A 26,857-nucleotide genomic window follows, 5' to 3' on the forward strand; every position below is an offset into this window, starting at 1 on the left:
TATGCCTTTAATTATTGAGTTTAATACAAAACTGTTTTCAAAAGCATATCATAATTCAAAAAGCGCTCTACCAAAGGTTAAAATGAACTTCAACAAGACCTAAGGAAATACTGTAATTAAACTGAGCTGAATTCAGGTAGTGTGTGTCTCTCAAAGCAACAGTATCAAAGCAGCGAAGCGGCTTTGAAGTCCACGGCTGACGCTGTAATTGCAGGCCTTGTAAGCTAATATTGAATAAGGAGCATCTCTAAAGCAACTGGAAACCATGACGGATGTGGAGAGCACATCCTATCGTCCTTTACTCCTGTTTCACTATTCATGAAGGTGTCAGGGGACGAGTTTCACCGCCTTTCTGTTGGGCTCTCTCCTCCTTTCTTTCTCTTTTCTCTCCTCTTTTGAAGTTTATTCATCACTCTGTCCCACATCTGCTCTATGACATTAGCGTTGTGTCCGGATTAATTCTAGATATAAAGCAAACGTTAAATAATTTTTCAGCGATAAGATTTATTTGTCCTGTTAAGCTTTGGTAGTGATTTAGCTGGAGGAGACACGTTTCACGCATTTAGATGAGAGTATTGAATGCCTTCTGTTTGTTTTGTCTCGCGCTGCTCTTTTATAATTAGCTAAATCAACCATGCTCGTAAAGACAAATATTCATTATTGAAAGATGTACTTTCGGCATAATTAGCTAAATCTAAAAAATTGTAAACACTGATAAAATTTTGCACACACAATTGCAAAAGACATTTATCTAATTTCCCCTCGTTTTGTTCTGCATCTATGGTGATGTTTGCTAAGAAAAACTACTAAGCGACCACTTTATTTTGTAGCAACAATGCAGAACAACAGCCTAGCAACATCATACCTTCTACTTGGCAACGGCCTAGCAACCACCAAGTAGAATCACCCACCAGTCACCTAGTTCGTCTTAGCAAACACCAGAATACCCTAGCAACCACTCAGAATGTCCTACCAGCCACCTAGCAACATCATCCAAACTACCCAGAATTTTATAGCAATCACTTTACAATCTCTTACTAACTCCCTAGATTGGACTTTGCAATGTCAAAACAACCTCTTTGTATCTCTAGCAACCACTCAGAACCACCTAGCAAACCCCTAGAATTCCTAGCAACCAGTGGATAGTAGCTAACAACTAGAATTGATTGCAACATAATATGTCCTAGCAACCCACAGAATCCCCCAGCAATCCCCCAAAACTTTTCTTCAGAAGTAAAAACCTGTTTTTCCTCACCACTCAATCAGCTTGATTCATTATGTAAAGTTGATAATGATCGAGACCATGTATTCAAGCTTCTGATTTCACTCTTGCCCCAAAATGGAATCAGACACCGCCGGGCTGCGGTTTGCGTGATACATCTCAGCTAATAACGGTGAGGGTAACAACACACAATGTCCTGGCTCTTTTTATAGGCACATAGCTGATAGAAAACAGTCTGAGATTGCTTGCAGCAGCAATGTTGGGAGTACAGGCGAGCGGGCTAATGTTCAGTCAGGACGCATAAACCACAGGCTACTGCTCACACACATGACACCGCAGATTAATGGTCAAATCGCTCCCGGTTCTGTGTAAAACCATTAGTGTGTGTTCTGGTGTTTTTATGGTTGTATATGTGTTCGCATGCCTTCATTAAGACTATATGTGAGCGTCAATACGGCCGGTGCCTGTCTTAACAGGCCCGTGGTTTTCTATCTTCTACTTTAATTCGCTCCCCCTGATTCTGTTCAGTGTCCTTTATGTTTAAAGAGCGCCTAGCCCCGTTCCAAACCCATAAAGACAAGAAACTGCCTTCGCAGACCAAATATGAAACTTCCCAGTTGGCTTAGTCTTCACTAATGGCTTCGGTGTGTCCTTTAACACTGAATGCATGCCGTTTTGCATGATGAGGATGACTAGGATCGATTTCCACTGATTGAGGCCGTTCTTATCATGCATTAGTTCTAGAATAGCGAATTGCCTGAGATTATCTACAGGCCATCTTCAGGCCAAGGCACGTTTTAGATGTCCTACGCATGCCGAGGCCACACAGAAAATAAGAAACACGTCTTGTGTTTTGCAGGTCTGTTTGTCCTCTGGTGCTGGGCTGCGATAAGCAAATGTGTTGTTGACAGGGCGATGATGATGATGATGGCACGTCACGACCAAGGTTGTGCACGGTGGCTTTGGGGACAGGGAGAGAGTGCCCGTGGGTTGCGCGTGCAGAACGGGAGGAGGGGGTGGGCGGTTGCGTGGGTGGTGCCAGCTGTAAGTCAAGCCTGTGTGCAGCATCCCATGCACCACCTGCTGTGCCATCAACCCCCTGCTTTAATCATCAGCTGGGTCTGTAAGATCGGCACTCTTGGGCCAGAGTGTCGTTAGCTAAACGAGTGGCGCAAGACTGAAACACAGTGCATCTGGCGCATTAATGAAGGTCAGAAAGAGAGGCAATCTTAACGCGCTCTGTAATAAGTTGCTCTTTCTTGGGTCTCTTTATGGTTTATTATACAGTTTGAGAATCCAAAGAGTGCAAAAATTGCGGATTTGTGGTGCTTCCAAAACAGCTGGTTTTATGAACTGGTCCAGTATGTTATCTTCTGCCTCAACCAGTGGCGTGAGTTTGGGGTGGAGTTTTGTGTTTCAGTAAAGGTCTGTTCACACCAAGACAACAACTATAAAGATAACTAGAATCATTTAGAATGCCTTAGAACCCACCTAGCAACCCTTAGAACGGCCTAGCAACCAGCCAAAACCCTAGCAATTACACTGAATATCCTACCAACCACTCAGAACGTCCTGAAATTTTTTGAAAAGTTTTGAAAAGTTTCCAGAAATTTACCAAAAATTTGCTGCCTCTTTCCAACCCTAACACAAATTAAGAGATTTTTTATGAAATCTGAGAGAGTTCTAACCCAGCAATAGTCAGCAATGCAACTGACACGTTCAAGGCCCAGAAAGGTAGTAAGCACATTGTGACATCAGTGGTTCAATCCTAATTTTATTTTGCAAAGAAAATAAAAGTAACAAAAAATAATGACTATATTTAACAATTTCTTCTCTTTTGTGTCAGTCCTCGACGCATGTTCAGGCGAGTACCGTGACAACCTTGTGACGTCTTACTAACTATAAATAGCGATAACTATATTAACATCCACATCAACCCACAATAGCGTTCTGTTTACTATTAGCACGCACTGCAGTTTTGTTGCCCCCCCTTAAATGCTCAGGCTCTTCAAAGCTGGATGGATTCTGATTGGTTGTTTTTATCGTTATGTTTTTATTGTTCATCAGATGGAAAAATAGCGATGGAAATGCGCTTCCAAAAATATCATTCCTGTGTGTCATTATCGTTATAGTTGTGGTGTGAACTTAACCCCATTGGATAGCTACATATATATCTATATATATGTATGGTTTATAGATATAATGTATATATATGTATGTGTTTATAATAGTTATATGTATAATTATGGATGTGTAGTTATGTATATTGTATGTAGTGTAATACATGTAAAATATATCTATTCGCTCCATTTTATATGTCTATATATATATAGTTATTATATATATATATATATCATATTAAGTTATCATATACTATAAATATATTGGCTTTTTTTTTTTTTTTTTTTTTTTTTTTTTCAGTTTTTAAAAACTTAACCATTATCGATTATGGATAATTATATTTGGTGTGAACGGACATTAAGGGGACATGAACACAAAAAACGTTTTGTGTTTAAAAACACGAGATGTAATGAAAAACACAAAATTAACTTGAGTTACTGTAACGTAATGTGACAAATGCTAAATTGCTGTTTTTGTTGCAATTTCATTTTACGACAACTTTTTTTTTTTCAAAACAAATATTTAGTTAATTGCTGCTGTTTGTTATGAATCACTTATGTGAATTCTGAGTTGTTGTTTTTTTTTTTTTATTTTGGATTTATTTTTTTTGTTTTATTTTATGTGATTTTTGTTTTCAATGTTGGAGTAGCAGTATGGATGAAAAATGGAAAACCGCTGTATGTGTGAATGACAGATGTGGTAAATCTAGCTAATTTTACTGGGGTTTTGTGTGAAAGTAGGTATTGTAGTCATCTTTTTTAATATATTTAAGTAGCTAACTACTTTTTAAAAAGCTAGCTGTGAATTATGAGTAGCATGTAGTTTGGTAAGCCTAACAATGGTGGTCAGTGGGCGGAGCAGAATGGAATGTTTCCGGAATCTTCACCTGATGACTGTGTGTCAACTGAGGTTGCAGGGAGATCTGAACAGAATAATCATGCCACATTTTAACTGTTGTGATAATTCATTTGTCTATGTTATGTTTCCTTTTTTTCCTGTTTGTGTCAACACAATGCAATAGAGCTCGAAAGTAAGTCTTCGCCTCACCTTTAGATACAGATCTGTTGTGTGCATGCAAATGAGAGTTTGTATTTCTATCTAATAAGCAGAAAAAAATGTGCACGCCCTTATTTGATAAGTGAAATTCATTCTTTAAAATCTTCGGAAAATATTTTTTAACTATATCAAGCATGATTTAAAGCTTCCACATATTTAGATTTTTTTATTACAATGAATCACCTTCACAAATGGAGTATAAGAGACAATCAAGTACATTAAATGTAGCTTTTTGATTTATTAGCACAGTTGCTCATTAGCTGAATCTCATGAAACTTTTCCAGAACATCAAGGTTTTTCACCCCAAAATCAAAAGAAATAAATGAGAATTTATATATTGTTTTAATTGCTTTTTTTATTTTGTTTTTATAATTTTTTTTAAGATTTATTTTTGTAATTTTCGCCGTTATTACAATAGGATAGATCAGAACTGACAGCGAGATCAGGAAAGGTCCTCGAGTCGGGATTCGAACTCGTGACACCCATAACGCAACAGTGCTGTATGTCGGTGTGCTGCCCACCAGGCTATCAACACTGACTTTATTTTTAATTTTTTTTATTAGTACAGTTAAAGTTAAGCACATTTTCCACCAGTTCTCAGTACTATAGTGCCCAAAACTCATTCTTATTATATGTATAAATATAAAGTATTTACACATCATGACCGTATTAGTTTGTATACATTTAAATATGTAACATTTAAAATATGAAGTATTTATATATTGTGATTGTATTTGTTGTGCTAACTTGAATTAGAGCAACTTTTGATTTTGAAGTATTTATGATATTTTGTATTTATATATTTTTATTTTGAATTAATAGTTATGTTTTGATCAGTTGTGCTAATTTATGATAAAAATAGTCACACTACATATCACACTCTGAACAAAAGCTAAATTAAGTTTTGTATAAAATATTTAATGAAATAAAATATTTATTTTCATTATTATTTTTCATTCATTTTTATTTTAATAAATTGTTTTCATTTATTTATAAAATTTTTTTTTCTTTTGATTTTGAGCTGAAGTGTGACCTGGAGATTTTGTGAAATTCACTCAATAAGCATTTTAGCCATTTCCCAGCTGCACCGTCCTAAAACCAGCGCTGACAAAAACAAACTGAACCAACTATACATGACCATTTTATCCAATGAATTTCAGTTATCAATGATAGCGGGTGTTTTCTTTCCATTGTTGCATGAATGTGATTATTTGGGACGTTTAATCAGACAGCCACTGATTAAAAACTTTACTTTGCTTCCATGAGTCAAATGATGACCGTTCCTGAACTGCTTCATTTACTTCCAGTTTCTCAGCTCTATTTCATCTTTGCATCTTTGGGCTCATGGAATCCGAGTTGCTCCTGAAACAACATTTGTCTCTGCATATCCCACCCTCCCCCACCACCACCTCTTCATTTCCCACTTGGATGACCGGTAACGGTGCAAATGAAGCCCTTAGTCATAATGTGAATCGCCCGGCCGTAATGGATGTTTCCCCAAATCTTCAGCTCAGCATGCTGAATGATTTCCTGAAGTGTATGCAGCGAGGCAAACGGGTGTAACGTTTGCTTCAGCTGCTAGGAACAATTACATTGTTTCACTGCAGCCCAGACCAGCATGTGGTGAATCAGGCTGACTGCAAGAAATCACACGCAGGGAGAAAGAAAGAAACCCAAACAGCTCGATGCCTCGGTGTGGGATTGTACGAGCGAGCAAGAGCTCTCAGACGCAGGTCAGCAGGTGCCCGAGGGAGCCTCTAGACGACTTTTATCCCAAAACGCACTGCTCCCTTTGCCCCAGCAGGAGCTAATGTTCACCACACACGTCTCGGGGAACAGAAGGAGCCTCATGAATGAAGCTCAGTTAATGTACAGCGTGTAGACTAGAGCTTTTCTCTAATATACTCTTGATGTAAAAAACAGATGCTTGCCAAATGCATGGCTCTGCTTTAGCATTGGCACAATAGATGTAGAAATGTGATGCGAGGCTCCCCAGATAAAATTAGATTTAGTTATATATGCTTTGAAAAGCTTTTCATGTCTTTAATGGTCAGATATAGTTCCTCTCTCTAAACGCTATCGGTCATCCAACTGTAAAATGAATTTAATGGAGCCATTCTCTCAGGACATACTTATTGTAAAACAATATTTCAACATTAGGAATTAAAAAGCAATTATATCTGTCTACATGAAGTGCCTGGCATTTGCTGTGGGGATGTCCTGGTCATATTTCACCACCAAAAAAAAAAAAAAAAAACTAAACAGAAAAAATTAATTGTTTCACTTAAAGAAAAATCTTATTGTTTAAGGACCATTAAGATTTGGACAATTTTTTCCCCCCATGACAATTAAACACAATTACTTCTGTTATTCTCATAACTATAATGGGACAAAAACAATGACTTAAACAGTGAATTTAAACATAGTAATAATAATTATGATGATGATATTTATTGAAGTGCTTCAAACTATCTTCAAACTAATTCTTTTTATATTATAAAAATGTTTTAATGTAACAAACTAAGCAAAAAATATTGTATAATGTACATTCTATTTTGTTTACATAAGCTATTTTACATTATAAAATATTTTTATATAATATATAGGTATATAGTTATATATTCCTATAAACTAACCTATTATATTTAAAGCTATTTATATCAGAATAATGGGAATTATTATAAAAAAGTAGACAATGGAATGTATTACAGTACGTTTTTCTTCACACAAATTTTATATTGTGAAAAATACTTAAACTTAAGCATACATAAAGGCAACAAGATTATTTTAACAGAATCGCTGTAACGAGTTATTTTATTATAAAATATGTAATATACATTTTTAAATTAAATATATATTTCATATAATAAAACAATTTTTAAAAAGCTTTATAGTTGATAGTTGAAATATGGGGTTTTACAGTAATGAGAACTAGGGGGTAAATAGTGCTTAATTGTTAAGAAAATGTCAATCCAAACAATGTTAATGGTCCTAAAAACAGTTAATTTTCTGTACACAAAATATAATTGCTTATATTTTTCTGCCTTAATTATAAAATCTGACCTGGACATGTTTGTGTGTGATTCATCCAGTAGTATCTGGACAGACTCTGCACTCGTTTTTCTGTTCTGCTGTGTGGTGCTTTTTTGCGCACTCCGGTGGTTGGCAGCAGAATAGCAGCTCTTCCGGACGGAAATGGCTACATCTGGGCCAATCACCATCCAGTCTCCGGAGGCCGCCCATATTGTCTGTTCTCTGATCGGTGTTATCAAACTCTCAGAGTTTAATTAGGGAGTTTAACACGACACTTAATGCGTCGGTCTCCTCACAATGAATTGCTAAATGTTGCTCGTTCTCAGCAATGATTACAAATATCTCCGGATGTGATTCAATCCCTTTCCCCCAGAACAGAGTACAGCTTTCTTGTGTACCTCTTTCTCAGGAAACATACTGAATGCAAACTGCAATTTATGTGTTACCCCCCCACATGTCTCGCAGGAGTGCTTTTCGCAGTGCCCTTGAGAATGAGAGAAGAAAACACTTAATGTATAGTGAAGATAAGTAGTTCCTGAGAAACCTAATTAGATGGAGGAGATGAATAATTAATGCTAACAGTATGGATTTGAGTGAGAGGGTTGGTTTACAAAGCTGTGTGATGTAGTATTCAGTTCTCAGAGGCCATTTATCTCAGCTTCCTTACAGTAAACAGTGATCCGTTTAAAATACAACAAAACCAATATGAAACAGGTTTGATAGTCGTTATTTTAAAAGAATGTTCCAGGTTCAACACAAATTAGACTCTTATGGACATGCTGTGAAATATCACAAAAAATAAAATAAATAAATAAATAAAAAATAGCCTGTCCCATTTACAGCAGTGCACTTACAATGGAAGTCTATGGGGCAAATTATTCAGGAGCGTTTAAAAGCAAAATGTGGAGCTCATATTTTTGTTAAAGCACTAAATTAGTCTGTAAAAATAACTGTTATTTGAAACAGGGTTAATATATTAAACTAAAAACATAAAACAATTTACTTAAAAAAAAAAAACTTTAGCAGAGTTTGTTGTCAAAGCAAAATTCCTCATTTTTATTTAGTTTATCTTGCTGTGATAAAATAACTACAATTAGGGGGAAAAATTATATAAACTATATATATATATATATATATATATATATACAAAAATATATAGATACAAAATTATATATATATACAAAAAATATGCAACAAAATTAATAAAACTTGAACTAAAATTAAAATGAAACCGGAAATATAAAAATAAAAACATTCAAAATATAATGGTATCTTATTTTTACTATAATAACTGATACAAGCAGATTTATAAAGTTATAACTCTTTTAATTATGTCTTGACGAAATCCCTGTGGATTTATGAATACATTTTTATTCTTGTAATTTAACAAAAGATAATGTCCTTTGTAAGTCACATAAATAATAAATGTAAAACATTTAACTGTTATATTTTATACCCTTACAAATATAATTTGAACATTACTAGGTTCAGTGGTTGTACATAGTAATGAAATATTGGATATAACTGCGTACAGACAAGGTTAGTAAGCAATTTTACTAGTGTTACTATAAAGTTAAATTTTTTTGTATATTCTATATATTTTATATATGTGTTCATGTGTACAATGTATATTTTAACATTTGAAGCCTGACCCCATAGACTTCTACCATAAGTATATTACTGTAAACACAATCATGTTTTTCCCCCTAGATTTCAAAATAAGCTCTTAATATCCTCTTAGAGCCAGAAGAGACTGACTTGTCATGTAAATTTTGTAAAGTTCTATAAATATGAAGTACACTCTGTAGCCTTTTGGAAGGTTTCTAATATATCATCAGTTCCTCACTAATAACTAGAAAATCTCTCATCAGAGCTTCAAGTGTACATTTGTATGCATCAATAAGGTCATTATATTTTCATAATTTTCATCAGATGATGATAAAGCATTGCTTTGTTCCTGTAAGAGGTGTGGAAAAGAATATCCCTCAGAAAAGAAGCGACGTTCCTTGCCCACAGCCTCTTCCCACTGAAGTTTTGACTTGCATGCGCCTCAGTCCTCCTTCAATCCCTGCATTCTCTCCTCATGTCTTGTGCATGTCCTAGGAGTGCTTCCGAAATGTGTGGCTTGTGAATGGAGAACCTGTCAAAAGATTTTTGTACTGACCGCTTGCCACTACTGGGCTCTGAATGGTCTTGTGTTCAGATTAAGAAGTGTAAAAATGGAGCAACGCAAGCTGAATGACCAAGCAAACTCTCTAGTGGACCTTGCAAAGGTAAGATACCTTTGAGTGAATGTTTAACTAATGCATGACGGAACATTGGAGGTCCGTTTGTGTTTAGTATGAATGTTAATATATTGTAAGTCTACAGGTGTCAAATGAACAGACAAGATTTTATAATTTGATTTGTTGTTGTTTTTTTTTTCTTTGTTTCGTCTTCAGTATGGTTCAGTATGTGGTACTGATCATTTGTTTCCTTGCAAAGAGCAACTAAGCATATGGTTGATGTCAGTTGATTTATTATATTTCCTATACGAAATGTCCTCATGTTCACTTTTGCTATTTATTTCCCTCTTGCTATGCACAATTCATCATGCTGCTTAATGGTCTGGAAAAGCTTTCATCTCCTTAGAAAAAAGAATAACTGATGGGATACCTGAGATGTTAAAATAGCCTGATTAATTTGAAACCCTGCATCTGCACTTCCCTCACGGCCATTTCTTTAGACGGACTAAAGAGCGAGCCTTGGGGAACACCAGGCACGCTGCCAGCCTGACTCTGCAAAAACCACAGCAACCTGGGAAAGGGATTCACTCAAGATCTGATGTGTCAGCTGGAACAGCCTCTCGCACGAGTGCACACTCGCTCGCATGCCGGAGCTGTGACATTCAAACATCCGCAGTGGTCATATTCCAGCAACCTCTGTCGGGGCTTTGCCGTGAGAGTCATTAGTTAGTGTTACCCAATTACCATCCTGTCCAGCACCTCCCAAAGAAACCGGAGAGGGTGACATTGAGGCGGAGTGTGATGTGATATGACTCATACTGGTTTCTGTCTCCTTTTATTATTGCCGTAATTGCCTCTCACCATCAGAGGGCGGTATAACATTAATTGTGTCTGCAGCTGCTCCCAGTGGCAATGAATCCTATAATGCAGCTTAAAATAACTTAAGCAGCTGCAGTGCTTCTGCAGCCTTCAGACAGCCCACGGGCCCTGATATGGTGTGTCTGCAACTTTTGTTTCCACACCTGTGATCCGTTTAATTTTTCAAGTTCTTTTGTTCATTTTTAGGATAGTGATATTATTTGTAAGCTTTTCTTCAGAAAGTTATGAAGACAGTTTCTTCATATTTAGTAGTGTTTGCTAAGGCAAGTGTCACTATTGCTCATACTTGTGGTGAGGGATTTGAACAAACCTCTAAGCCAAAGTATTAAACTACATTGCATAACTCATCCCACACCCTTACCGACTGCAGACTTGAATTATGTTTCAAATCATGTGGCTTGTTAAGGGAAGATGTGTAGTAGAAGGGAGCTGAGACATTTCTAGAGACCAGAATATCAGTTTTATCTTTTTAAATAAGTTAGCAGCCACAAAGATCTCCCTAGCAACCACACAATAATCTGCTTAAAAAATACTCTTGAGTCCTCCTTACTAGAGATTGATTGGCCGCTGAAATGCTGTATAAGTTGATAATTATTATGACTGTTATTAGTAAGCTACACATTTCTAATTTCTAATTTGGAGAACAAATTCTGATAGCACAATAAATAAGTTACTTTATCTGTAAAGTAGGGCTGGTCCGAATACCATTTTTTGAGCTTCGATGCTTCAGTAGTAATCAACACCGAATATTCGAAGCTTCTGAGGGAGGGGGCTGAACATATTCTTCTCTCTAACACCATGTCTACACGGACCTAAGGACCTAAGGCAGTGCAGTGTTGCATTTTGGTGTAATATGGACATGCAACACGATCAGAATAAATAAACTTTTAATCAACTACAGAACAGCGTGAGCCAGAAGCGGCACTCCTCACGCGGGCAGGGCTTATATGCTCAGAGAACGAACACTGCACTAGTGATACAAAACACACAGGTCTGTTAAGAGCAATACTTTTCATATAGACAAACTGTTATTAGGCTGGGCTACTGTATGTTTTTGTTATGTCTGCCGTATTCACAAGTATTTTCAAAGCAAATTAAGTGCACGTTTTTATCATGTGTAAAATTTCTGATTAACATGGCGGATAAAAGCAGATCGTTTTTTTTTACACCAACAATATACTATAGGCATACTACTTATAGAACTCAGGTGATTTTTCAAACTTGATGTGCTGTTGTGGTAGTCCAGTTTCAAATCGCATATTTGGCACACTGCCTTTGTCTTGTCCTCACTCAATTTGAAGTGCTCCCACACAGCTGAGGTCTTCTGCATTTTTGTCTTCTCTTCCGGATGAACTGAATCATGATGTTCACTCATAGGCAATTCATATTCAAGGGTGAATGAAAACCGCTTTGCGGGGATGCCAGGTGTTCGAGAAAAACAAAACAAAAACAAAAGAATATTTAAATCTCAAAATTAAAAATCGAATGCCAACCCACCGAACGAATAATCGAATATTCTGGTCCAGCCCTACTGTAAAGTAATCTGTAAAGAAATATTCTTTCTAGCTTTCCCCCCACCCAATGGTGCCATTTTTTGCTAGACCCGATATTTTAAAGAAAATTATTAAGCATTATGCATTGCTAAGGTGCAGGGCCCCAAAACAGTTTGACTTATACTTTTAGAGATATGCACACTTTTGTGATATTTTTACTTATGTTTGCACTTTAACGATATTCAGACCATTGTGCATATTGTTAAAACATCGTTTTTTTACCAATTTTCAAAAAAAGACAATAATTGCCAATTTATCAGAAAAAAATTACCAGTGCCAATAATCAGTTTGACCTGCATTTTACCAATATTCACAAAAATCTGACAACTATAGACAAAACTGTGAATATCGGTTAAAGAAGTATCGGTCAAACTGATCATCAGTCTGTCTCTACATCGTAGCAATGCATAGCAACACCTTAGCAATTCTGAGCAAATAGCAAGCATTGTCTCGCAGTTGAAAGTGAATTTGCAGTTGATAACAATGCTAAAATAAAAGTTTCTAGTGTCTTTTAATGTTTGTTATGTACACTGAGTTGCTTGTAACAAGATGTCTGAGTTTGAAGTTTGTGCGCATGATGCAATGTCATGAAAGACCTTTTATGTCGTTAGTACTGGGAATTGAGATGTCTAAAAATATGGACGGTACACTTCATTTCTCATCAGGGCAATCCATCACCCGAGTGCTTTTTAGAGCACCTGCCACATGCAGCAGGGTTTGACATGTCCTTTGTGACATGACTGATTTTGTCATCTTTTAAAAGACGTTTATAAAAACCTGATCACGCAGCGCTAGGCTTACAAAACATGATCATTTACGAATCTCTGTTAATTATAACCTCTCCCTCGCTTCACCTCAGACTCAAAACATCATGTACGACCTGGTCTCGGACCTGAACGAGCGGGGCGAGGACATGGAGAAGAGGATTGCACTCCTGGAGACCAAACTGGAGACGTTGCTCAGCAACTTACAGGCGCTTCCAGGCCTCATCAGTCAGGTGATCAGCCAGCAACACCGGGACTTCCTGGAGGTGCAACTCCAGCCGTATGACAAACACTGCCACGAGCGCTCGCAGTCTGTCTCCCGGCGCCGATCGTCTTCCACTGCGCCGCCCACATCCTCCGAGAGCAGCTAGGGCTGCCAGCCCAGCCGGCGTCTCCGGAGAAGACTTTCGCCATCATATGGCCAAGTTGCATTTTACTGTAAAGCCTTATGGTTTCAATAAAGTATTATCCAAATTCTGATGTCACCATCAGAGGTTACTGGGGATAATGTGGTTGAAATGGAAACCTCCATACATATCTTGTCGATTTTTTTTTTTTTTTTTACCTCAATAAATGATGCTGTTTCTCTGTTGACAGGATCACAGAGAGACTTTTCTCAGTAACTAATGATGGAAAGATATCAGGTGAGCAAGTCCTCCCGGGGGACTTAATTCAGGAAAGCAATGTGACGACCTCAAACGGCACCGAATAGTGCCAGACTAGTGCTTCCTACTGAATTGTCTGTCTCTGCGTATGTGAATGAGATCTGACCTGTTCTTTGAATCAACAGGCATTAATAACTCTTTATTGAGGAACTAATAGCATGTCTGACCCGAGACGGGGGCAGATGAGGAATGCCTCCCCGTCCTGTCCAAATAGCGAAAACCCTAGATTTACACTTTGAAAGGAAAGCATATATCTTTTAGGTTAGGAAACGGCATCAGCTGTAGTGATCTTCTGTTGTAAGCCCTCTAAAAGTGACTATTCCGGGGGCCATGTTGCAAACAATTTACTCCTCTCAAAAATGAATGCATCTGAATCTATACTTGCACTTTTTATCAATGCACTTCAATGCTTACTGACTATAATATGAATTTATGTTGCTCATTCAAATAGAAAGTCACCTTCAGTCATAGGATAATGGCCAGAATGTACAAAGATAATGATTGTGTAGGCTACTGCAAGGGCAGCAAATGAGACCTCGACTGAAAGGACTGTGCTTACAGTGTAGATGTTAGATCGCTGCTGTTATTGCACCAACGTCTCCATTAGTTCCAACAGCGATTGATGTATCTTTATAGTGTAGCTGAGGGGAAACTCTCTCGGCTCACTGTGTGCTTTACGCTTAAACGGTCTTCAAAACGAGACGAGATCTACCGGATGCTATTTATTGACGTAGATCTGTTTAAGAGCAGCAGCTATCTTGTATATGTTTGGAAATGCCTATTTTTGTATTTCAACGAGGATAAGCACACCTCCAAATGCGTATGTCTTTCTCAAAGGATGTGTGGTAAAGAACTGTACTCGAGTGTGGACATGGAATGTAGAACCAAAGCTTTCAAAATGAGTAGAAAGAAAGGAAACGGATGGTACTGTGGAAGATCTTAAGATTTCCCAGTAAGCCGTGCTATTGTACTGTAATGGATTTCTCTGGGATGGCCCTGTGAATTCAGCTTGTTTTCTGGTGTTAAAGGTCAAACAACTCCACAGCACAAATCAAAATAAAGAAGTCTCATGCTTATTGTCCGATCAATCGGTCTCACGCCTTTCAGAATGTAAACACAAATGTCTGTCTGATGCAAAGAATTGATTACCACAAGACTATTTATTGTAGGAGCGATCACCATACTTTACTATCATTTATTGATAGCATGTTATTGATAGATCTGTGCACTTTAGATTCTGAAGATATATGATGGGTTAATGTTGGATATATTGGTGCATTTCATGACCTGGCCCAGCAACAACACATCCCAGGGTTACAGAACCTAATGAAACAGTGGTGGATCCAGCAATTTCACCAACATAGAAACTATGAGTGATTAAATACTGTATGCAAAATGAATATAAACAATAAAATGAAACTATTTAACAGAAAATTAAGTGTGTGGTGTTTGAGTATGGATGTTTTATGTGTAATGCAGTAGTGAGTTGTGTTAGCTTTGAGGTTTCCTATATAACAGTTAGCAGATATAGGCTGTAAAATGTACATTTTTTTTGTCCAATCAAGTTTATTTAGCTCAACACACTATTTACATGGAAATGCTAAGGTGTAGTATTTATATTTTACATTGTAGTGCACTAGAAACGATCACTATGAAACATTTGACATTATATTATAATGCAATACACTTGAGGATGAAAAATAATGATCTCAAATGTACTATGTACACTAATTTATTAATAGGCCTGATAAAGCAGCATTTTTAGCTTGCACATACAACAACGGCTCTGCTCTCCTGCTGCTTACAAAATAGTCCCGCCCCAAAGCCCACGCTATTGGTTGAGTGCCGCCTCCAGGTTCTGTGATTGGCTAACAATTACAGTCCCCGATCACTTGTCTTTTCGTCAATGATTTTGCTATTTTAGAACGTTGACGGTTTGTTTTATGTAACAAAAAGTTATGATGCCACGAATACATACATATCTGAAATTAATCATTTCGAATTCACATTATTTTAGTTTATTGTTCACAATATAATTAGTATTAACTTATTATTATTCACAATATAAATAAGTTTCGAGTGTCGAGCTTCACAATGCACATGCATGCAGAAACAGAGCCTTTTTTTTATTATTATTATTATTATTATTATTTTTATCAGAACACTGTCTGTTTTGACATTTAAGCTGGATATTCCGAAACATCTCAGGAAAAAAAAGAAGAACTGTAAGCAAAGAGTATAGAAGCTTCCTTGCTCTCTGCTGTAAGTATAGTACTTTGTGTGTTTTGACATTTAAGCTGGATATTCCTTTTGTATTAGATGGTTATAGGTGGGAGGTCGCGAGGACTGACGACGACTGCGCGTGGCGTGCCGTGAACTCATGGCAAAGCATGACAACGGTGTGCTTTTGAGCCAACAAGCTGTATAACCGATTAAGTAACATCAACTTTTTATTTTTCAAGTGACGGTTTCGAAAGGACCAACGCCAAAATGAGTTTACTCGCCAAAATAGCCGAAATCGAGAACGAGGTGGGTTGACACGAATACTAATATATGAAAACTAGCCGTTAGCACTTTAGCGCCAAACCCATTCAACAGTGAATCCAGCTGGACTTCAGAAACGAACTTGAGATTCAATGAACTGAGCTTTTAACTGTTACATCATAATGAAAGCTGAAAAAAGTCAATCGTTATTTTGACACTGTCATAGTAAATACATGGTTTTCTGAATTGTTTGTGTCCTGCAGATGGCTCGTACTCAGAAGAATAAGGCCACAGCTCATCATCTGGGTTTGCTGAAGGCTAGATTAGCCAAACTGAGGAGAGAGCTCATCACTCCTAAAGGAGGCAGCGGAGGAGGCACTGGAGAGGGTTGGTACTGCACCATCATCACACACAGATGCTACAGTATCTCACCTCTGGAGCTTCATGCACCTGTTTTTATGAGGAGCTCCTGAGTGATTAAATTGTGCTCTGTTACTGCTTTGTTTTTCCTGCAGGTTTCGATGTGGCAAAAACCGGTGATGCCCGAATAGGATTTGTGGGCTTCCCGTCAGTGGGCAAATCCACTCTTCTGAGTAACTTGGCTGGCGTGTACTCTGAGGTCGCTGCGTATGAGTTCACCACGCTGACAACTGTACCGGGAGTGATCCGGTATAAAGGAGCCAAAATTCAGGTGAAACTCTTTGTACTAGTGCATCGTATACCATGACAATTATTTGTACTTAATGCAGCGTTTTCTGTCAAAATGGGTTGTTGAGGGCCTTTCCTCCTGCCTGAAACATCCTGAAATGTGGGTTTGCAACACTTAGCTGTTTTGTCGAATGAGGCCATTTTTAATTTCATGACTCATATGTTTTATTAGCTTCTGGATCTCCCAGGTATCATCGAGGGGGCGAAAGACGGCAAGGGAAGAGGACGACAAGTCATTGCTGGTAACTACTTAAGGAATATTTCATCCAAAAATTAAAATTTGTTCCCCCTCAGGCCATCCAAGATGCAGATTTTGTTTCTTAATCAAAACATATTTGGAGAAATTTTCCATTGTATCACTTGCTCACCAGTGGATCCTCTGCAGTGAATGGGTGCCGTCAGAATGAGAGTCCAAACAGCTGATAAAAACATCACAATAATCCACACCTCTCCAGACAATCAATGAATGTCTTGTATGAATGAATCCATAATTTAGGCGATACTAACTTCAAACTATTGTTTCCGGTTAAAAATACTTTATCCAAATCTGTTCTGATGAATTAATATTGTTGTTTTGGGTTTGAGTAATTTGTAATAGAAATTTTTTTTTTCTGAGGCTGTTTATTTTGTCAGCATTTTATTTTTTTTTTGGAGCTGTTGTTCTGTATTACCAATCACATTCACTCTCCCTGACCTCACCTCCTTCCTACAGTTGCTCGCACTTGCAACCTCATCCTGATCGTCTTGGACGTTCTGAAGCCCCTTGGACACAAGAAGCTCATTGAACACGAGTTGGAAGGTTTTGGCATCCGGCTCAACAAGCAACCACCCAATATTGGCTTCAAGAAGAAAGACAAGGGTGGAATCAACTTCACCGCAACTGTACGATTTCAGAGTGCTTTTACCCTCTATCGCATACATTTATAAGACGCATTGTTAAAGTTTGGCTCACTTTTCTTACATAAAATGAACATGTATAAAATGTAAAAAAAAATATGGTTTAGGGAGAAACCTTTTAGGCATATTAGCCGGAGGTGTGTGAACAGAAATATAACAATATTCATTTAAAATTAATCAAAGAGGTGTTAATTTATTGGAATATTTTAAAAATTGAGTGACTTTATTTCAGTGACATATTTCTATTAAAGCAGTTTATTATAATTTACATTAGTTTAGCACTAACTACTAATTGGCAGAATTCATTAGACTTTGTTTCTATCTTAATTCAATAATAAATGGTAAATATTTAAGTAAATGCTAAATGTCTTTGAAATATTTAATCAAAAACATTTGAAATTTGAAGCTGGCATGGATCACATGGAACAGCAGATCAGATTTGACTTTCTTCATTACAAACCTATTTTATTTACATCTTAGGTTTGCAGTAGAGTGTTAATTTTCATTTAGTGACATCAGTCAGATCAGTCATGTTTACAGTTGTCGTCATGCTTTTGTTTTAGTGTGCTCAAAGTGAGCTGGACGCTGAGACTGTGAAAAGCATTCTTTCCGAGTATAAGATCCACAACGCAGATATAACGCTTCGAAGCGACGCTACAGCTGATGACCTCATTGACGTGGTGGAGGGAAACCGGTAGGAGCATCTTCACATCCGTACTCAGTCATTCCCATTTAGAAGAGATTATTCACACGGTTCGTACTCTCCTCTCCAGGGTTTACATCCCCTGCATCTATGTACTCAACAAAATTGACCAGATCTCCATCGAGGAGCTGGATGTTATCTACAAAATCCCTCACTGCGTGCCAATCTCAGCTCACCACCGCTGGAACTTTGACGACCTGTTGGAAAAGATCTGGGACTACCTGCATCTAGTCCGCATGTGAGTCGCATGTTCCTGCAATGCATTCTGGGAGGGCACGTTTAGAATTTGGCTAATGATTGGCATGATTTAGTTGCATACTTAGAACATATCATAATGTTCTGTCTTCAGAAGTTTACAATAAGCACTGTTTCATAAAACCACAGCAGAATGTATTATATCTCTGACTGATGATTCACAGCTACACAAAGCCAAAAGGACAGCTTCCTGATTATACCTCACCTGTAGTACTTCCAGATGGGAAGACATCTGTTGAGGACTTCTGCTTAAAGATTCACAAAAACCTCATTAAAGAATTGAAATAGTAAGTGACTTCAAAACATTCAAGGAGACTTGTGTATTTTTTTTAAATGATTATGTTCCACCTATGGACTGAGACGGGTGATGTCATTGATTTTGTTTTCATTTAGTAAAGACTGCATTGAAGCCATAAGTGGTCAGGTAGAATGTAAAGTGATTATGGATTTCCCTTTATGCTGTACGTCATTGTTCATTTGTGTTGAGAACCAGAGAATAAGATCTGATTTAAATTCCTGATAGCAAAAGGCTCTGATCTAATTGCAGCACTAGTTATCTTTATTTCTCACATGAGCACAGTAAACTCACATCCAAGGTTACAGTGTACAGTGTGTTATTCCCTTCTTTTGAGAAGGCTTTGTTCCTAAATTCAGCCTGTGAGGCCTTAATTTTGTTTAAAAAAAAATTGCCTTGAAATTGCATCTCTCTTATGTTGATAAATTGATATTTGATATTTATTTTAGATTTGTCCTTAAATTTAGTCTCTTATGAATTTTTGTTTCTATTTATAACACCATTGTTTTTGTAGCATTCATGTGCTTTTATACTATTAATATTTTAATGGGCTTTTTTAGATATTCACTTCAAAATTTAGGGGTTTTGTTCTAGTAATTTTGTGCTTTTCTCTTTTTTTCATATTTCTGTTTAGTTTTATTACTTGAACTTAGTTACTTAATAAATAACCAAGTCATTTCTAAATTTCATTCAAGGTTTTTTTTTTATCTGATATTTAATATTTTTTTTGGGTTTTTTTTATGTTAAAATTATTTTGAGTAGTTTTACTTAACAATAATAACACTGATTTGTAAAGTGTCACATCCAATCAACAGTCAACTTTAAGATGCCTTTAAAAAAATTTATTAGGGTAAATAGTTTCTGCCGAAACACTATATTTGCTGTGGTTATTGTACGGCTCGCCTACATCTGTCACTGGTTTTTTTTTTGTTTTTTGTTTTTTTGAGACAAACTAAACTATCAAAGACTTTCATGTCAGAATAAATTTGTTGCAGATTTTCTAAAATATGACATGTCAGTAAATAGAGATATTTAAAATTTAGATTTAAATGTGTAAATCTTTTGTACAATACTCCTGTATCGAAACGTGCCTAGCATCATCTCTCTCTTCTCTCTGCAGTGCATTGGTGTGGGGGTCGTCGGTGAAGCATAACCCGCAGAAAGTCGGCAAAGACCATGTGCTAGAAGATGAGGATGTAATCCAGCTGGTCAAGAAATAAAAGAACTGATGATTGCATGTTCATTACACTTCACATAAGAAACAAGACATTTGCAAATGCCCCGAAGGTTCCCATGGCACCATTGTTGTTTCTTCATTTTTATTTTTGATTGTAAATATCACAGATTCATTCAGTAAATTAAATAGGTCTCCTTATGGTTGGATCGGCATCACAATATCTTGAATGCAAGTTATAGATTAAGTGCATCTGTGGGCTGCAAAATAAAGTGAACTTCAATAAAAACCAGTGTACAAATCCATGGATGTCTAAATGTGACGCTGATGCTTGACACAAAACATTTGATCAAGTCTTTTTGTTAAATTGTTAGCACTGGTTATTTGATGAACAAAATGAACTGAGATATCTAGTCAGTCAGTAACCAGCACTTGACATGGTTTAATCCAGTAGTCTAGTGGCTGGATATTATACCCTCCCCCTCTGTGACAATCAATCACTCAGGATAACCAGGCCACTTAGCGGATGAATCAGACAAGGAATGACACGCACCCAGTCAGAAGCACTCATGCCCTTAAACTGCCCCACTCACTAGGGACATCTGACATTATGAATGTGCGATAGGTGCAAGCCACCCCAAAGGTTAATCAGCCAAAAAGCCTTTGCATTTGAGTTGATATAAGAACACTACAATTAAAAAAAAATAAACATTTCTAGTGTCATAAGTACCTTGCGAAAATGCATTTCCAACAGGTATGGAAAACAGACATTTTGAATTTTTAAATTACAATTTATCAGACCTGTAATACTAATTAAAATGTATAAAATAGTATAGTGGATATATGTATTTCAAGCTTCCTTGAACAGTTATTAATCATGTGACAATCTCTATAAAAATACTTCTTTAAATGACTCGTTTAATAATCACGAACAACATGGAAATAAATTCATCAGAAGCTGTTGAAACCCTAAAAAAAGACCTTTTATGATGACTTTTTACATCTGTTTCACACTGCAGTTTCTTTTTCGTTATTGGGCATTCTACTTTTCAGCAGCTGCGGCAGTGCCAAGCCGTTTCTCCAATAAATCAGCTGAAATTACACAGTAAAATGAACTACCTTTTCAAAAACATCTAGAAAAGGTGATGTACTGGGTACTTTGGTGTTCTTGCTTCTGAAAAAAAGAAGGTCTATTCTTATTCAAAATGATGGATTAAAAAGCTTCTTACCAATCACCCTGTTCACAGAACAATAGCTAATGTGGACAATACAATAAATAATTTTCTCAAAGAAAGCATAATTGAAAGATGCAGAAAGTTATCAATGAGAATTCAAAGCGCAGCATCAGCAAAAGCGTAAAGTCTGTTGTTTGTTTCTTTTGGTGGGGTTATTGGGTTCATGGGGATGAAATGGAAGCAGATTCAGGCATTGATCTGAGACTTTTTTTTAAGGTGGTAGGGACGTATGCCTATGGCAGAAGAGCCAGTGCTCACCCATCAAGCTCCGCCCTTCCCCCACCCATCTCCCCCTGCTGCACTTTCCCCTGTAAATTATAGCAGCACTTTAGCTAATGAAAGAGTTGAAGTCTGGGCACTAATAAAAGCCATTAAGTGAATAAAGCGCTTCCCCCTCTAACAAAATTAAAGAATTTACCCCCTCCTCAAGAGGGAGGACTCTGTATTAATATTTATGAATTGCGGAACTGGACCCTCTACCCCCTCCCAATGACACGTACCCTGGCCCACACCACCCAACTTCTCTTCGGCAAACCACCTATCCTGTGTGATATTGTGCAACCCCCCCCCCACGGGGCGGAGGGAGGGGCGGAGTATGGGGGTGTTGGAGGAGAGACATCCTGGACAGTTTGCCTTCAGTTCGGCAAACAGGTCCAGTCCAGACGCCCAGCTCAGAACAGCAGCTCTCTCAGATGATCTTAGTCGCCGATAAAGTGAGAGGCATTGGTCTCGGTTTGAAGATTTGCCTTGAGGACATCCATCCCTGTGGGAACCTGTTGGAAGGTCCTCTACAAGACCTCTTGTAGATGGTCCTCTTCAAGATTGAGGTGAGAGTCCTAAATGCGCAAGTTGATTTTTGTCTTAACCTTTCTTCTTTTCTTCTTACAGAACTCCTTAGAACAGTTCCAATGCACTCTAGAAATTTATTTTAAGCCTTTTGGACAAGTCTCCTTCAAGGTAGCAGATTTTCCAAGAGTATTGTGCAAGAGGGGGACAAAATATGCTACGACTGAACGAACTGGGTAAGATGTAGTATTTGCTCCAAATTTGTAAGATGCTTAAAAGGAAAGATTCAAGAGGGAACTGATCAACTGGTCGAAGAATATAGGTTAAGACAATGCCATTGTCCCTTCATATTTTATTTGTTCTGTCTGATCCTCATCCTTCATTCTCTACCACCATCTCCAACATCATCCTTAATAATGTTTGTTTCTTCTCATTTCATCATGCTAAGTGGTTCAGTTGTCCGACCTTTAGAGTTGATTAGCGCACCCATCCTTCCCATTCCCACTAAAATGTCCCATGGGGCATGGCAAGTATGGGGTAATATGATTACCACCCAGATGGATGGGCAGAATCTAGGCAGGTTTTTGGAAGAGATACTCTGGGATACCTTGGTAAGTGTTACCACAAGAGGTTTTGCAGGAACAAGTTAAGAATTGGCCCTAAGGTCCAGATGTTGTGGGATAGAAGACATTGGCTGTGATGTTGTGGGATATTGGCAGTGAAAGAAAATGACATTGGTGGTCTATTCTTATTTGCCCATAGAGCAGTCTATTTGAGCGAGTCAAGAAGCTAGGGAGCTACTGATGTCCCTTAACAAGACAACCATTGCTTCGACAAACTCTGTTTCTATAGATTTTTTGAAAACCTCTGAACAATTGAATGACAGCAAACTCGTTTGATTACCAAACCACTCTCGTTTGTTAACCTCCATTCTCAAGTTCTCTTGAGTTCCAGTTCATTATTCTACTGAAATTTTTGAAAATTTACAGTTTTGTCGACTGGTCATCAGGCATAGGTACTGGGGAGGTGTACCATTTTCGGCGAGGGTGGGGTTTGTCGCAGTTTTTGCGCAGGAAGGGCGGTGCCTGCGAATCTCTGCAGTGAGAACGTGACCTATGACTAATCTTTTTTTCTTTTTTAATTTTGCAGACATCCTTAGTTGCAGTCTATCACGAACACCTTTTCCACCCGTCTCCCATTATGTCGCTCTCGGTAATCACCTGCACCAACCTCTATGATACTGCTCTTCTCGATTTCCAGTAATTTCCAGATTTTGGAAACCTCTCTTTTTTGAGAATAGGTACAACACCTAAGGATGGCTGAAGAAGACTCTTGATGACAACTAGATCTTTTGTTGGTCTTTTTAAATTAGTGATCTCTGACTGAGGTTCCACCTTACGTAAACTTGGAGCCTTGACCTTTTCCCAGATGACCCTCGTATTCTGCCTGATTTTAAACAGGATTTTAATGTACATGGACAGTTCCGTCCTGTCTTTTGTGACTGATCCATACCTTGAACAAGTTTCCGCTGACTTTATGACTTTGCCCAGGACACCATTGTGCTTGATCTAACCATGCAGTTCCCTTTCTGTCCATGGTTGTGCCAAGCACTTTGGAGACTTGTGTGCACTCCCTACCAGGTTTTTCTTCTGCTCTTTTCTTCTTAGATCAGTCTGTTGAAGTGTACATTTCTTGTCCCAAACAAGAATATTTTAAAGAGAATAAAACTCATTGTGTTGTTTTGTTTGTTGAGTCTGACATGATCATTACGGTTAGAAAAATGAGTGCAACAAGAAATGGAAATAGTGACACTGTGGTCAAATTAGTGTTCTATTGCCAAGCCGCACTTCCTCAGCAAAGCTGATGCCATGGCTTGACTTATTTATTCAGGTCCTTTCAATTTACTCATATACCCTATTGATATATGAAGAAAGCCGTAACAACCATAAACATAGAAGGGAGACATGTACCCAACCCCCAGAGTAAAAAATCAGTTCATTTTTTACAATTGACGTGAAAGTAAGTTATGAAAAACGTCCAAGTCCAGTTCCATCCTCATTTATCATAAAATGTGGACAAATTCTGCACACCAGCCACCGTTTTCACTACTGAAACATAAATATCTGATTGTAAGACAAAAAGGCTTTAGTAATGTAAGCCTTGCTGGAGTAAATGCAATCTTAGATGCAGTTGGGAGGTCATGATGATGGGTGGAGCTCACTGCAGAGCACCACTTACAGTCAGTCTCTAGATGAATGAACCACTCCGTTTTACCGTCAGAGGTCATGTTAGGTTGCACTGCTCAGCTCCAGTCATTTTCGAAGTAATGGACTCCTCTTGGATATTGTCATCTGTGTACCGGTGCACAAGTGTTTTATTTATTGAATCTTTGGCGATTCGACCTATTCACAAGACCAGTTCACATTTTAGAATAATTTACTGCACCTTATGGATATATTCTGAACACGTGAACTGATTCACTGAGCAGTTTAAAAAGATGCATAGCAACTATAAAATGGATGAATGAGTTTCTAACTATGAATGTAATCTATCAATAAATGCTACAGAAGTCCAGACAATGAAAACGCACTATAATTGAAGTACAGTACAATCACGACTAACATTATATATTTCGTCTGCACGTAGGTACTGCAGTCAGTGGACTGGGTGTGATGTGCATATTGAACAGGAACAACAGTAACACGCATATCTTGGCTTTTACATTTATTTTTAAAAGAGAATGTGAGTGGTATTTAAAGCTCGTCGACACGATTCTAGGGTGTAACCGAGGCTTTGTTGTAATTTAGGTTACCAGCTTATTTAGAACATTAACCTTCAATAAGAGCAATGATAATGCTACTTAGCAAACACCATTAATAATACATATCTACACTAGTCAACATTTGAAGCGGATCAAATCCTTTCAGCAAAATTGTCCTGAAACCTAAAACCAAAATGCGCTCTTGGACAACTTTGAGTAACTTTTTTGATCCACTTCAAACGCTGACTACTGTAGACTATTAAGTAAATGCATTCTATGAAATGTTATTGGACTAATCATTTATTCTGTTGTTCCCAGACGTGGCCGCATATGATTAAAAACTATTAAATCATCAGATTTACTGACCTGTTTTTGAAGGTCACAGTCTTCTATACAATGCATACATTAATAAAAATGAAACAAGACTGATTTCAAATTATTTTATTGTCACCAATTAATGAATCAGGTGGTTCATTTTCACATTGGAGCAAAAAACAAACTCATGCTTCTGGCGTCTCAATCATCCATACATACACTATTTCACTTGAGATTACAGTAGAACATTTCTAATTTAGAAAAAGAGAAAATGCTATAAAGCACATTAAACTGCGGTTGAGTTTTATCATGATGCTATGACTCAAATAAGCAGAGTATTGTCAAACACCAAGAAAATGCACTTTTTTTTTTAGTATACTAGTGAATATCTGAGATTTCAATGGGATGTTTAGATGAAATGGAAGAAAATATTACTGAATGCGCTCAACAACCATATTAAGGATGGATGGACAGTAATGTAAATTACTAAAAATAAATTAACACTTATTTTTGGAAAACGGAACAAGATATGACACTGGGATATTTGTATTTGCATGTATCAAGGAGCAAAAAAAAAATAAAAAAAGTGTAATTATGCTGTATTAGTACAATACATATTTCAACTTGTACCTCAGTTCGTAAAAATAAACCCTTTTTTTTCGAACTAAGGTACAAATCAAAATTATTATCTGTGGTAATCAACAACATGCCTCAAATGTTGTCAATACAGCATAAAATCCTGGAATATTCCTTAATAACAAGACCTTTCTAAATACATTTTGACTGACCACTTCGAACAATAGTTTTAAACATGAAAAGAAAAAAAAAAAATCATAGGAAACCATAATTGCCATAGCCTTAAAATATATATTTTTTAAACAAAAAACAAAAAGAGTCCTGGGATGTAAACAGGGCAGTGCAATCTAGGTATTAAACATATACAAATACATTTAAGGCCATGTCTTTTTATGAAGCTTAACAGAATGGTGTAACAAGGGTATTCGGACTAAATTAAAGAAACAAAGATATAGTAACAAAAAGGGGAAATAACCAATTTCATATGGAACAAGATTAAATAGGACTGTTTAATTACACCTTCAATAAGTGCGAATATGCAAAACAGATATCATAATATAATCAACTGGACAATGCATCTTCGGGACCATTCACATTTCAAGTGCAACAATGTTTTTTTGAAAATTAGTTACCAATCATATAACAAAAAGTGGCACGCCATTATCAAGTCCTAACCTCATTCAAACAGAGGACATCTGGATGTCATGAATGAATACATTTGCACACATCCACCAAATAAAATCTGACCTTGGAATTCAAAGATCTGCTTTCATTTGAACTGTTCCTCTGCAGAGACCATAAACAAACATGCATGTACCTAAGATCATTTACATACTCTTTTTTTTTTTCCCCACAGCAAACTGATGTGCTACTGTCTCTGTAACTTCATTGGTGTATGACACATCAGTATGAAATAAAGGTCATACGATGGGATAGAGACCAAACAGGACAAGAGTTGTTAGAAGTCAGTGTAATCTGCATCAACAAGCCAAGTCTGACTGTACCAATTCATCTGTATTACTTTAAACATGTATTACACACACAATCCCATCACAAAAAAAAAAAAAAACACCCCCTAATTCTTTGTACTTGCACAAAATCCATCCTGCAGTGCGTTTGTATGCTGACTTGTGCTCCGTCCTTCCACTTT

The 26,857-nt window shown here is 37.2% G+C and overlaps 3 protein-coding genes across 6 annotated transcripts in view; 2 read left to right on the plus strand and 1 right to left on the minus strand.

The window, feature by feature from the left end:
- LOC109097240 (small conductance calcium-activated potassium channel protein 2-like) overlaps positions 1–14,964 on the plus strand; it is a 39,655-nt gene extending 24,691 nt beyond the window's left edge. The window contains exons 7-9 of one of the 4 annotated variants that reach the window (XM_042732341.1): positions 4,365–4,376; positions 9,603–9,705; positions 12,949–14,964. In XM_042732341.1, the coding sequence (XP_042588275.1) occupies positions 4,365–4,376; positions 9,603–9,705; positions 12,949–13,224 (391 nt within the window). In that variant the 3' untranslated portion in view covers positions 13,225–14,964. Of the gene's footprint in view, positions 1–4,364; positions 4,377–9,602; positions 9,706–10,157; positions 11,428–12,948 lie in introns of those variants that run through there. The other 3 variants (XM_042732338.1, XM_042732339.1, XM_042732340.1) reach the window with 3 other exon arrangements.
- An 885-nt stretch (positions 14,965–15,849) lies between these two features.
- drg1 (developmentally regulated GTP binding protein 1) lies at positions 15,850–20,339 on the plus strand. The gene is made up of 9 exons (XM_042732342.1): positions 15,850–16,047; positions 16,266–16,389; positions 16,518–16,693; positions 16,883–16,952; positions 17,423–17,592; positions 18,171–18,301; positions 18,381–18,548; positions 18,730–18,852; positions 19,981–20,339. Exons 1-9 carry the CDS (start codon positions 16,009–16,011, stop codon positions 20,078–20,080), a joined length of 1,101 nt encoding a protein of 366 aa, XP_042588276.1. The 5' UTR covers positions 15,850–16,008; the 3' UTR covers positions 20,081–20,339.
- Positions 20,340–25,242: 4,903 nt separating this feature from the next.
- The window catches only part of stard7 (StAR-related lipid transfer (START) domain containing 7), a 10,117-nt gene continuing 8,502 nt past the window's right edge, over positions 25,243–26,857 (minus strand). The window contains exon 8 of the mRNA XM_042732344.1: positions 25,243–26,857. This exon is cut by the window's right edge and continues 865 nt beyond it. The gene's annotated coding sequence lies outside the window, so the exon portion shown is untranslated.

Source organism: Cyprinus carpio, chromosome B10 (genome assembly GCF_018340385.1).
Source record: "Cyprinus carpio isolate SPL01 chromosome B10, ASM1834038v1, whole genome shotgun sequence".
Lineage (NCBI taxonomy): Eukaryota > Metazoa > Chordata > Actinopteri > Cypriniformes > Cyprinidae > Cyprinus > Cyprinus carpio.

What these genes read in the sequence shown, in the direction of transcription:
- drg1 (XM_042732342.1), top strand. Translation starts at nt 16,009, where the DNA reads ATGAGTTTACTCGCCAAAATAGCCGAAATCGAGAACGAG. An exon ending in GAATCAACTTCACCGCAACT is followed by an intron (nt 17,593 to 18,170) that starts GTACGATTTCAG and finishes CTTTTGTTTTAG; the next exon opens with TGTGCTCAAAGTGAGCTGGA. An exon ending in TACCTGCATCTAGTCCGCAT is followed by an intron (nt 18,549 to 18,729) that starts GTGAGTCGCATG and finishes GATGATTCACAG; the next exon opens with CTACACAAAGCCAAAAGGAC.